Below are 13628 nucleotides of genomic sequence, written 5' to 3'. Positions count from 1 at the left end.
TGAAGATCCATTGAATGCAACAAGTCCAATGGAGCCTCTGTGAGAGCCTAGGAGACTAGATTAAGAATCCACAGCTCCACCTGCAGATGAAACGGTGGCAAATACGCAGCACACTGTGCAAAAACGGACCTTTGGAAGAAGAGACAAAAACGCAGCTGGAAAGAAAAAATGACAGGGCCAAAACCTGTAACGTCACGAGACAAAGTAGGCAGCCGGCCTCCCAACCTTTCAGAAGGAAGGCCAAGAAATGTGAGAGTCAAAACCTTGTAATGGTTACCCTACAAGAGGTAGAGTTTCCAAACCCGGAGGTAAGCACAAGATGAAAACGGAGTCCAGGCTTGCAGCCTAGTACAGACCACAAGAGAGAAAGACCTGCAGTGTCATCCTTCCCAGGCCCAGAAGCGAAAACTAACCGAGGAAAACCCCGGGTAGAAAAGAGCCTAGTTGTAGCGGGTCTGGACAAAGTGAAAGACACCGCCCACCGACCTCGGGGTATCCATGCATCATGGCTAGTGCCGCCAGCCTGGAGCCACCAGGATTACCCTCACTCGGGAAACCTTAAAGCCCCTGGAGACTTGAAGGAACAGTGTGGACAGCAGAAACAGATGCACTGTATAAAATTTCACGGAACAGTCAAGGCAGCCACTTGTGGAAGCCAGCGGACACTAGGATCCCATCCAAAACTGTGGAGCTTTGCAAACGTGCCGAGAGGCCCCGAAAGCCCCACGGGGAAGGCCTCACTCCCGAACAGTAGGGAGGGAGAGCGAGCGCGCGAGAGAGAGACCACTGTCCTTGGAGAAACATGGTTCTGCTGAGGAAGTCCACTGTCCCACTACCGGCACGGCCACCACAGAGAGACGGAACAAAGGTTTCTGGCCCGGAAAGACTACTGTATCGTTGCCGTGCACAATTGCCTGCCGGAAGATGTACCTCACCTGGTCGTTGTCCGACCGACTGCGACCAGCCAGTGAGGACTGACAGGGTCCTCCAGAACGATGGCTTGGAGCTCTAGCTGATCAAACAGCTGAGCCGTTGCGGATGGAGACACAAGGCCCCAGAGCCAAAAGCAATTTCACGGCACCACAGCCCAAGATACTCGCGGCCGTGGCCACAATGAGCCCATCCGGAAGGACCAAGGAGTGGACCTGGGAGGAGAAGAATGGAAACCCTCCACCAATGTAGAGTGATGGGTGCTGCTGTACAGAGGCCCTGATTCAGAGCCGGACATTCTGACAGAGCGCTCGCTCTGAATCAGGGCCGGTCTTTTTTTTTTTTTTTTTAGAAGGGCCTACTGGCCGCTCGCATAGCTGTGGGTGACCACCCACAGCTATAGCGAGCGGCCAGGAAGATGGTCACGATCATCGGGGTTGCGACGAGACCCTTGTGGTAGGGTCTCGCTGCCGCAAGTCCCAGAGAGATTTCGGCTCTAACATAGCCGAAATCTCGCCCACTGACATCACTCGTGATATCAGTGGGCTGGCCCCAAACGGAGGCGTTCACATGGGGACGCCTCCGTTTGGGCAGCCACCCCCTCGGTCCGCCCACGAAAGGGGGCGTGCTGTCACTCAACATCGACAGCCAGCCCCCTTTGGTGCGAGACCTGGAGCAACGGATTGCCCGTCGCTATCCGGGTGTCACGCATGCGCACGACGGAGCCGGCTCTGTCGTGCGCATGCGCTCTGGGCCACCATCGACCCGGATGCGAGCGCTCAGCGCTTGCGACCGGGTCTGAATCAGGCCCAGAATGCGAACGGAGATGAGAGGAATGCTGAGCAACCCTGTCAAGTTTGGAGAATTAGAAAAAGGAGGGGGATTTAACCCCCTATTGTACCTCAGCACACTGAATAATACCTGCAACAATATATGAAGACTATATGGTCATAGAAATTCAGAGATATTAGTTGCATGCATTTGCAAATACATGGGAGGCTGCTGGGCCACGTCACGGCTTCTCTGTTACCAGCAGTCCCTAACACTAAGGGGTTCACGTCCGGGGCGCAGTGCACCCCAAAAAAGGCCTTTGAGGCCTTACATTTGACAAAATTATATATGTGCCTTTATCATGAGGCCTTATAATTGGTATATTTTATATTTGGGGTGAGCGTTTGGGCATAGGGCCCCTGGGACTGGTCTGGCTGGGCCTCCTCAGGGCATCACCACTTAATACACATAGTTGCTTCTCACATCTCCTTTTATGTTTGTTTATTATTCATGTATTTTTTCACATATATTTTAACCTCTCATTCCACACTTAATGATTACTCACACACAGCTATACTTTACACTGTACTGTCACTCTTTTTCCATTTTCGTGTGATGCCCTGGGGGGGTCCTGGGCTGGACGTTTTTTGGGGTGCACTGCGCCCCGGACGTGAACCCCTTAGTGTTAGGGACTGCTGGTAACAGAGAAGCCGTGACGTGGCCCAGCAGCCTCCCATGTATTTGCAAATGCATGCAACTAATATCTCTGAATTTCTATGACCATATAGTCTTCATATATTGTTGCAGGTATTATTCAGTGTGCTGAGGTACAATAGGTGGTTAAATCCCCCTCCTTTTTCTACTTAGTGTGACCCCTCCCTTTCATGCACCTGATTAGTACTGCTGGATTGATTGAGCAGCTGCCATTTTTGTAAGTTTGGAGAATTGCATACTGGGATTCCCGTAAGTAGAACCTGGTTTACTGAATGTTCAACCCGGTGCATGAACGAGGCACCGACTGAACTGTTGAGACAAAGGTCGGTAGGGTCCCTGCACTCTGTCGGAAGACAACACCCCTGGAGAGAGGTGTCGAAGGCCACCCCCAGAACTGAAGGCGCAGACACGGAAGACCTTGCAAAAGTCGGGACACAACCCTTATCCGAAAGTACTTGAAACATGCGACCCAAGAAGGTCCGTAACTCTGAAGCAGAGGTATCTTAACCAAGCAGAACCTCCAAAGAGAGCAAATTGTGATACCCGCTGTGCGCACTAGGCGCGGCAGCACCTACGTTATTGTGGGACAAACACACGGGGCCAGGGCTCCACTGAACTGTAGAGCCCGGAATAGACAAGGAACCAAGTCAATTACCCACTGAGGAAGTAGGACGACCTGCCTCAAACGGAATCCGAAGGCGTGCGAGCCAGATGTGTAGCGAGGAGCTGTTGGCCTCCATGCTGCGGATCCCGGATCGGAGAGAGTTCATGTGAACCGTACAACCCACCACCTGGTCCGCGAGGCACGAAGAGACCAGAGCATCCAGAATAAGCCAGTAGGACTGCGAACAAGGGAGGAGGTAGAACCCCAGTTTCCGTATCTGTGGCAGAACTGGAGCAAACATGCTGGCCGAGAGGAGCCCAATTGTGAAGAAAAAAAAACAAACATATGCATCGCTGTGGTGGTGGACCTCTGAGGTCCCAGATGGAACCATAGCGAAAGATGCCACGCATCGATAGAGAGAGCGAGAGAGAGAAACTGCTTGTGTCAGGCTGACCTTCCAAGGATGCACCACCTCGAGGAGGAACAAAAACTTGGCAATGTGGGCCCCGCCACTAGGGAAGGTCACTGACAGAGAAAGTCCTTACCAAACCAAAGATAGTGCAAGGAACAATACAGTACTGAATGAGCATGCGCAGAGTAGAGCCAAAGGGCCCTTCAAGTAAAACCAGCCATAGCTGACAACCCGGAAGCTATCTGTGCCCCGACTTGCCTAGCCTCTCACACAGAGCCCACCGCACATGACCTACCAATGCAGAAGGGAATCCCAGGGCAAATCACTGTGAAGCCCTATGACAAAGATGGTAGCCATAGTGACCCTAGCTCACGCCTCCCATGTCAGAGCACACTAAGCCCGGACAACGACCACAGAACCTATCAAGCCAGACTGGAGACAACCCTCCAAGGTCTAGCTAGCGGATCCCTACTGGATGCTGAGGTATGCCCAAGACAGGGCGTGTGGTGGTCTAAACGGTGACTACAGTGGGAGGTTTTTCCCTGTGGATACTCAAGCCGCTGGAAGTAACTGCGTAAGGAACAGAGCCCTCTGAATCCGGCATCTTCCAAGCCTACCTGATGAGACCGGAGAGATGCGCCAAAGGGAAAGTAATGACAGCCGGTCCTCTTCCTTAGGGAGAGCGCAAATCTGCACAAGGTCTTTCCTTTGTGAAAATGCTAATGGTTGTTATGCCGCACGCTGCAAAACCTGGAGCCACAGCGGGACATACCTAACCTAGGAACTTAACCCTATAGAGGGAACAAAACCCGTGCCCGAGATGAGGGAACACCCAAGACTGAACTTGGTCTCCCTGTGAAGCACTACCAGCTGCCCTAGGATGCACCCAGACATGTTGGGAGCCCCAGCCCACGCAGGTCCCACTCTACTGGACGCAGCTTTCCAGATGCCTACGCGTCGCTAGGTCCTAAACCCACAAGGCCCCCGAGGGCAATTGCTCATTACTCCACGCAAGGGAGTAAACAGCGCCCAAAATACAGCAAAATCCCTGCATACAAACTCTGCACAGTTAGTGCTGTAGCAAGAATAGAACCCATGATCGCAGTGCGGTGAGGCAACAATGCTAACTATTACGCAGTCATTGTTAGGGTAGCAGATAGATTCTTCAGTTGATGTACCCCAACCCCATCAGCTACTGTCCAAAGTCAGCGGTCACCAGCCACACGGACACAGAGGGGGTACACAAACCTGTGGCGATTCAGATAGGGGACATATCAGATATTAAACTGCTGAGAACAGATACTACACTTGACCTTAGCCCAAAAGGTCCGAGAAGCAATGCGTGTTGTCAGAGCTCTCCAATTCAGTAACACCTGACAGCAGGTGTGCACCTAAACCCTATTAGCAGGTAGAAGCCAAACAGGTACATGAAAAACAATGTTACAAAGGCAGCTAATACAGCCACCAGGGTACTTAGCCTTCCAGGAGACCAACACCGCAGCTGCCTGGGAGAGGATGTAGAGCAGTCCCGGCTGAGGAATGTCATCCACGCACTGCCTGCTGTCCCCGCTGACTGTACCACTGGAGGAGGAGAGAGCAGCCCCCTCCTCTCTCTCGGGCCACCGAGAACTTGCCCGTGTGAGGAGAAAACTGTGATTAAGCCTGGATGATCTGGGCAGTTTTTGGCATGCGCGCTCCTCCTGCATCTGTGTGAGGGGAGCCACTGCCAACACAACCCGGCAACGTGTACTGTGCAAGAGGCAGGCAGCTACAGGCTCCGCCCCCCGACACCGTGGCTGCCTGTGAGGTGTGCGCTCTTACAATGGAGCCGCCCTCATCAGACCCGGCAAGATGGCGCCGCCATCTGGGAAAGCACTGCACCCTCTAAAAGGGTGTGAGCGCGCACAGTCCCTGGTCTCAGAGAGACCGTAGTACTCTGAGGGGGGTTCCCGCTGGCGCACACCACCACCCCCGCCGCATATTAGCGAGCTGTTTCCACAACACCCGCAGCCGCTCGCACTCACACTGTGTGCTGCTACAAGCAGCGCACAGCTCCTAACTATGAACAAAACAGAAAAATTACAAAATAACAGTAAAAACAACTATACTACAGAAGGGCTGAGTAGCAGCCCATAAAAACGGTGCCTAACTCCTCAGGCACATAACGAAGACTGGAATTGTGGGATTGCAGGAGGGAGGAGCATAGGAGTTACAGCTACAGTTTTATTAAGTGCCAGCTCCAGCCCCAACCTATAATCCCATGGTCCAGTGTCCCCAGCCTTCATGAAGGAGAAATAGATTACAGGTGCGTTTGAGATGTTTTTTAAAAGTTCACTTTAGAAACATAAAAATATTCTAGCACCCATTTTCAAGTACCCCAAATTTGACTGGAGCACTTGTTTTCACCCAAAAATACTGCTTTATGCCATTCTTCACCATTTATGCAAAGACGCTTATATGAAGCAATTTAAACTACTTAAGTACCCCAAACACATTTATTAGGGTTATTAGTACACATCTACATTGATTCCCTTTGTTAGTGCATCTTTTTTTGGGATACAGACTGATTTCCCCAATTCTGACAGTAATTTCCGCTTGTTCCGCATATGCTGTTTTCGCGTGTTTAGGAATTGAATAGAGCGAAAAGCGGGGACTCGCACTTACAGTTTTCGCCTCAAACAGGCAAAGGGGGCGGAAAGTTGGACAGGCGAAACTTATCCGACTTTGCGTCTCTAATTGAATATGGGCCATAGCCAGGGATGTACGGGTACTAAGATGCAGTCGTGGAACACAAAAACACAGAAACCCACATGCTGGAAGACAAAGAAAAAAACAAAAAAATTCCTACACCCTAATGATGTCACAGAGGACTTTACCATTCAGTGAGTAGATCAGAGATGTCTCAACAGTGTCTACTAGCGCCAGCAATGTCCCAGTAGATGGGAGCCAAATTAATAGAGTGGGGGGACTGTGACATGCAAATATTTGTCAAAAGCAGGTTTGTGATACAGACTAGGTTGCAGAGACCATTTTAACAAAAGTATGGAAGGCCAACCCATAAAGTCATTTAGATGATTGCCAGAATTGCCAGTCCAGGCCTGTGCAAAGTGAATGTTTGTGTGCACAGGTTTATTCGCTTACATAGTTTTACTGTACTCTCTCACCATTAAGGCATATTTAGCAAGTTTTACAAATGCAAAATTAACATCTAACTTCAATACCTGTGAATGAGTTCTTGCAATCACTTTTACAGTAAAGGCCCCCATACATCAGCAATTGATTGCAGCAATTGTGCAATCTGCAATCGATTACGTATAAAAAAATCTTTCCCTTTTTCAATCGATTGCATTTTTATACACAATCGATTGCAAATTGCTGCAATCAATTGCTGATGTACGGGGGCCTTAACTTGTCATCTGAAATTTTTGGAAGGAGCCCTTCAAATGATTAATTATCCAATAATTAATGTAATGCAAATAATGCTAATCATTAAACACAACACTACAGATGTGAAGGCATTAAGTATTTGAAACTAAATCAGGATTTATAGGTCATTATGTGTGTGCTGACTCAACACTAGTGTTTCATTGTGGAATATTGGAAAGTTGCTTATCAGCAGCCTTGATGAAGTAGATTATTTTAGCATGCCAAAAAAAAAAAAAAACCAACAACCCACAATACTAGGCTAACTTATGTTCCCTGCTGAATGAAATACAGAAGTCTATATGCACACTGTAAATACAATTTAATTCCAGATAAACAATTTAATCAAGACAGAGTTTTTCAGAATCATGGCAAAAGTATCAATAATAACCCTTTCAAACTTAAGCCTAAAACACAGGTGTTTTGCACATCAACCCAGGTCTGGCAATCGTGTGAAAGGTGCGACCCGGGTTAACACAGACCCAGGTCCGTGACCCTGCTCACTAGCAGAGTTTCCTGGGACTTGCAACCTGGGTCGACGATCCAGCTCAAGTGTGAAAGATATGACATAGGTCACACCTAGAACAAATTGATTTGCGCTTAGAGATGAGATAATCTTCAAGCGCCCACTGAATGCTGGAAGATCCAGGTCCGATGTGAAGGGTGACAACCTGGGTCGTTCCCCTGATACCCATTTTACACCAGAGCAAAAACCTGGGGTTTTGCTGGGTCTACCCGTGTCACAGCTCAGTGTAAAAGGGTCCCTGAAAACAACCCAGGTCAAGTGACCCAGCAATCCAACTCAGGTAGCTACCAGGGTCGGACCTGGGTAATGGTGTAATGTAAACGGCGCAACCCGTGTTATCCGACCAGAGTCATGCCTAAAATGAGCTAATTGGTGGTTGTGGAGCAATCACCTCCCACTTTTGTATGACTTTGCAAGTTTAGCAGGGTAGACCCAGGTTCAGTGTGAACGGGGCTGACCGGAGAATAACCCAGATCGATGGTGGTGTGTAAAATGTCTGACCTGGGTTAGAACCATGTCTGAAAACCCAGGCCAGACCCAGGTTTTTGGTGGGAAAAGAGGTATAAGTGTGAAAGGGGTAGCCCTTAAACTGGTGCTCAGTGTCCCGGGTTGAAGCATGGAATTTATGTCTGTATTAGAAAGCAAAAAAAAGAAGGCCTGACCAGTATTATTCTAATGTGGATAAATAACTATAATTTGTGGAAAAAGAAAAAAAAAAAAGGACCTTGGACTATCCTTAACTTTAATTATGTTATGCATATAATTCAAAGTGTAAGTGTTTGCTAATACGGTATATGTTAATACAAACTTTTAAATTAAGTATCTGGGTACATCTTAACTAAATATATCACATTTAAGTTTATTTGCATTGTAAGTGAAAGCAGAATACAGAAGGTACCGTTAACATATAATGCCATTAACAACAAGTATAGTCCTCGTGCTAAGAATGCCGGTGCATATAGCATTGCATCTTATTCTACAAAACCAGAAGAAGCACAGCAGCATATGCATACTACAGAAGTATATGTGCATACCTGGTATCTGCGTGTACAGAGAAAGGAATGCACATAGGTAGATCCCACTCAGGCCCCACAGGAAGGCACCCCGAACCAAACGTTGCTCCCCCATATCCGCAGCAGCAAAGAAATTCTTTCTATCTATTCTGTGCAGTTGCCTGGATGAGTCACAACGTGGACGGTGCGGACATGCGCATTACCCGGAGTCGCTCGCCCCTACTGGTGCGCATGTGTGTAATCTGAGCCGCAACCAGTCAGCGCTCTGATTATGATTGCTCACTGATTTCACGACGCCTTGATGTCAAGGCGCAGACGCAGCAATAACAGCAGCAGAACACACAGCACACGGAGATTTTTTCATAAAACTGATTTACCTCCAACTGGCCACACAGCGCTTTCAGGGTTCACGCCCATTATGATCTTAGTAATCATTAGCTACATGCAACTAGTGCATAATTGTGATAGTGCTGGATAGTGGGAAAATGTTATATCTCAGTGCAACCAACTACCTTATTAGGGCCACGGGACACTCAGACCCTCCAACATGACCCATTCCATTAGGTACTAAGGGGCCCATTTATTAATGATCGCATTTTGCAATGCGATCAGGGCATGCAGTACCGCCCATGATCGCATTGCAAAATGCGATCATAGCAGCCAGATGTATTAACCGGCACATGCAGGGTGACGGGCTCCGAAAGGAGCCTGTTCCTGCGATGCGGCCGGAGTGCATTCGCGGACTACACATGAGCTGCGCCCATTGCCGGCTGAGAGATCTGGGAGATCTCTCCGCTGGCTGATAAGCAGTAAGTGCCTATAGACTACAGCGGCTAACGCTATCTTCAGCTGGCGTTAGCAGCTGGGGCCAATATCGGGAATGCTTCACATTCCGGATATAGGTACATTTGGCAGCATTGCATCCCTCAAAGAAACCTATGGGTGAGGCGGCTGCCAGCGGCAATGGAGGGATCGCAAGAGGGATCGCAGCAGGTATCTTTGATACCTGCTGCGGTCCCTCCTTCATACATCCGGGGGATACTTAGTATTTGAGGTAAACCCCCGAAAACGTGTTTTCGGGAATTTTACCTCAAATATTGAATGATAAATGGGCCCCATACTGTTTTACTCCTGGACTTCCTTCTTAATGTATGATTGCAGCCACCTGTGATGAAACACCTTTCTCATCAATTACTTGTTCTACACAGGTGACTGCAATCATACATTAAGAAAAGTCCAGGAGTAGAGCACTCTGGACCTCATTCAGAGGCGGTCGTTAGGTGCAAGCGGTCGCACTGAATCAGGGCGGCCGCTTGCATCCTGAACGGCCGCCTCCTTGACCGACCAGGTTGATGGTAGCGATGATGCTCACCATCGCGACCATCGGGGCTAAAGACCAGACCCTAAGGTTGGGTCTGGGCACTCGTAAGCCCCAGGGAGCTTTCTGCTCTGAAGGAGCAGGAAGCTCCCCACTGACATCAGTGGGCCGCCCACAAAACGGTAGGCATTCGTAAAGGAACGCCTCCGTTTTGGAAACCACCCCCCCGGCCCGCCTACCAAACGGGGGCAGCTGTCAATCAACGGTAGCGAAAGAGTTTCTCTGTCGCTCCAGGGCTTGCGCCCGCGCGTGCGTAGGCCAAACCATCGAGCCGGTTACGAGCGCATCGGAGCTCGCGACCGACTCTGAATGAGATCCTCTGTACCTAATGGAATGGGTTATGTTGGAGGGTAGGGACACTGCCATTCATTAATGGTGCATACACACGGTCAGAAGTGTCAGATGAATGATATGAACAATTTGAACTATGAACGATTTTTGACTGCATTAAAGTACTGAAATTGTCCAAAACTGACGGCAAACACATCAGATGTCAGATATCGTTATCTGACCATCGGGAAAGCGCATCATTCATCGTTCAAACATGTCAGATATGTCAGATTTTCCTTCAGATATGAACGATTTTTAAAATCGTTATCGTTCAGATCTGAAAAAAATCTGACCGTGTGTATGCACCATAAGATCCTACCTAGGCTTGGTGCATACTTGCCTCCCCTCCAGTATCAATTCCTGCCTGTTTATACCTTCTAAACTTGTCGCTATTTAGCGTTATGAGTCGCACAAGAAATAAATGCTTTCAAACTTTGAGTGTGGTTCCAAAGCACAAAAAGTTATTATTCAATATAAAAACAGATGGTTACACGCTGTGATCTAAATACAATTAGCGCAAATAAATTATACAGACCCAAGGTACAGTTGTTACATACGCACGCGCTCTGGACCCAGATACCGGCATCAAAGTAGAAACCTCCGTCAATAGCAAAGCAAGCAGACTGGCATCCAGGTTTAGAGAGCCCACATATATACTCTAGCAGAGATAGGCAATACAATAGAACAGTTTGACATGATTCCATTGGTTCTTCTTCCTGGTTCTTCTGTTACAGTACAGTTCATAGGTCAATTCGTATGGACACAATCCAGCCTCCAACAGCTCTTTGTGTCCTGTTTCCCGCTGCATAATAAATCTAAGCTGGTTGCATTACAGAGTACATTTTAATGTTTAACTCTCTATGGTCCATAGTTTGCAGACACATGTTGCGATCTTCTCACCGATGGTACCAGAAATCTGCAAAGACACAGTGGATCAGTACAGCACCAAACACGGTCTGCTTACCATGTACTAAACCTTAGATATCAAATTAGATTTATTTCACAACAATAATACTGAATAAACCTTGAATATTACACTTTAATGCTAGGGAACCTTTTATGTAAGTGTGCAGTGTGTAAGTAATGGGGTTTTGGGAAAAGACGCTAGTTAGCGTTGTGCGACTACGTGTTTGTGGAGTACACCATGGTACATGTTTTGCAGGGTTAATCATTTTATATGTCTGTATTTATATGGTGAGGACTTTTAACTTCTTTCTATTGCGTGGGAATGGCACAACGCTAAATAATAGCATCGCCGTATGTAATTATAATGGGCGAGATTCACTAAAATGGCGCTGGGCGGCCAGTCGCAAAATAGCGTCTCATTGCCATTCGCAAAATGGCATTGTGCAGATTTAATTTTAAACCGATCCTGTCTCAGCCAATTATCCGGCTTCGACAGTCCACCTTTTGATAGCAAACAACATGCTATCATACTCTGATTTTAAAATTAATTTAGGCTTATATTATGACATATTATTTAATGTTATATTATGGGATGGCACAAGGTGGTTCTTAATCCATCAATAATGTGTCTGTATGAGGGCACATAAAACTACCGCACACCGCGGATCTTGGAAGATCATGGGAAAGATGTGGGGATGCACCAATCCTATAAAGGAAGTCTTGAGGGGGAATAGGGACTTACATTATTTAAGATGCTTTAAAATAACATTTTAATAACACATTTCATGCATGTCTAAATCTTATACATCATATGATGGTACCTTCTAGTTCAGGGTTGTACTGCAGTCCTACATTTACCTCAGTATTCATATTTTTACTACTGACCACCATCATAATTTCATTCTTTCGGTTCACCTTATCTGTACATTTTCCACATTTCAACACAGTAGGAACACACCTGACACATAAGCCAATTACTATGATGACAACCAGTATGAGGATCAGGAGTTTACCTATACTCGCAATCATTTCCTAGACCCACTCTCCTAGACCTGAGAACCATTTCACTGGGTTCAACCAAGAAACCCATTCCTCTACTTCAGCCACTGAAGCATTGTGGTTCTTTTGAAATTCCCATTTCAGCTGCAGAATTTCATCCATCTTCCGGTCTATCACCTCCTTGGGATCGCTGGTATCGTTTGTAATGTAAGTGCAACATTTTACACTAAATTGGGTGGCCAAAGTTACGCAGTACCCTCCAGTGACAGCTGTTAAATAATTTAACACTAATCTATGTTGCACGAGTTCTTTCTTGTAAGCTTGCAACTCCCTACCTGTATACCTGAATGTGTCATCATACATCTCGGTGATATTATCTATTAATTTAGCAAGATCTTGGATATATCTAAAATTTAGCGTACCCCGAGCTATCCTGGTGGGATCCAATGCTACCAAAACTTGAAAGCCAGTTGTCTCACTAATTAACTGTGTGGCTTTATGCACGTCACCAGGTATCATATTTCTTTTGTCTCTGTGTTCATACTGTGTGTGAAGATATGGTGATGGTGTGTTTTTATGAATATCAAGTATTTCCCCATGTGTAAGGGTCATAACTCCTCCCAAGTAACACAAACCTTCGGAACTCGGAGAGAGCCACTTATATGCTTTCCTTGCACATATAAAATAAACATCATCGGGGAGAACATAAGGAACAGAATGCATCATGATCATCCAACACATTTCCCTCACAAATTATCCTATTTCAGGTTCTCCCATCTGGCTAGTACAAGTTTCTGGTTGTATAACCCTAGCACAGTACCCTTCTGGTATTCTGCCAACCATTTCTTTGGTGTTACTTAGTGTATATTTATACCGGAAGTGTCTTCCACCTGACCTAATTGTGCGTAATAGTTCATAATTCATAGGCTCACGATCAGATCTTAGTGAGAAGGTCATCGTCTGGTTATTCCCAGTGACCTCCCAACTTCCTGGTTCATTGGAGTTGGTGATGTTTAAACATAAAAGTGTTTTATCTACCTGGTACTGGTGGAGTTTAAAATAGAGTGGTTTGGTGTTAAGAAATTTTCCATCCAGTGTCTTCCCTTTTTTGTAATTCTAAAATTTCAGAGACATTTAATGGGAATGGCACTAATCCTACATTATGCTGTCCTTGGGGCACGTGAGAGCACACCCAACAGATGGTCTGGTTCAAAATTTTGCCCACCATGGTATAATAATCCTCTAAAGGATACCCACCCCAATACTGGTTATACTTAGGTTGGCACTGCACCTTTTGATGGTGATGTTTGCAGGTGCTAATAAGGCTAGTCCCATTTTGTGAATCTAGCTGAGGAGACATGTCTGGTTTGGGCAGAGTTTAGCAAAACAGATACAGCATGGGGAGTATAGACAATCATATCATGGCCTAGTACCACATCCTCACTCTTACTGACCAATAGAGCAGTTGCTGCTACACTTCTTAAACACGTTGGGAGTGATCTTGCCACAGTGTCCAATTGTGCACTGTAGTATGTAGCATACTAGCCTACTGGCATCACCATGTTTTTATGTAAGGACACCTGCTGCACAACCACCAGCTTCCATACAATACAAATCAAAAG

General features: G+C 46.9%; 1 protein-coding gene and 1 pseudogene across 1 annotated transcript in view; both read right to left on the bottom strand.

The window, feature by feature from the left end:
- The window catches only part of LMF2 (lipase maturation factor 2), a 129998-nt gene extending 121375 nt beyond the window's left edge, over positions 1 to 8623 (bottom strand). Inside the window, exon 1 of the mRNA XM_088447255.1 lies at positions 8415 to 8623. Coding sequence (XP_088303381.1) covers positions 8415 to 8508 — 94 coding nt within the window. The 5' untranslated portion in view covers positions 8509 to 8623. The remainder of the gene's footprint in view (positions 1 to 8414) is intronic.
- On the bottom strand, positions 4665 to 4771 carry LOC148540570 (U2 spliceosomal RNA; annotated as a pseudogene).
- Positions 8624 to 13628: the final 5005 nt, after the last annotated feature.

This window comes from Taudactylus pleione, unplaced genomic scaffold (genome assembly GCF_031769625.1).
Source record: "Taudactylus pleione unplaced genomic scaffold, aTauple2 ptg000019l, whole genome shotgun sequence".
Lineage (NCBI taxonomy): Eukaryota > Metazoa > Chordata > Amphibia > Anura > Myobatrachidae > Taudactylus > Taudactylus pleione.
Note: the sequence above shows the minus strand (reverse complement) of the source record. Positions and strands in the feature narration are given on the sequence as shown.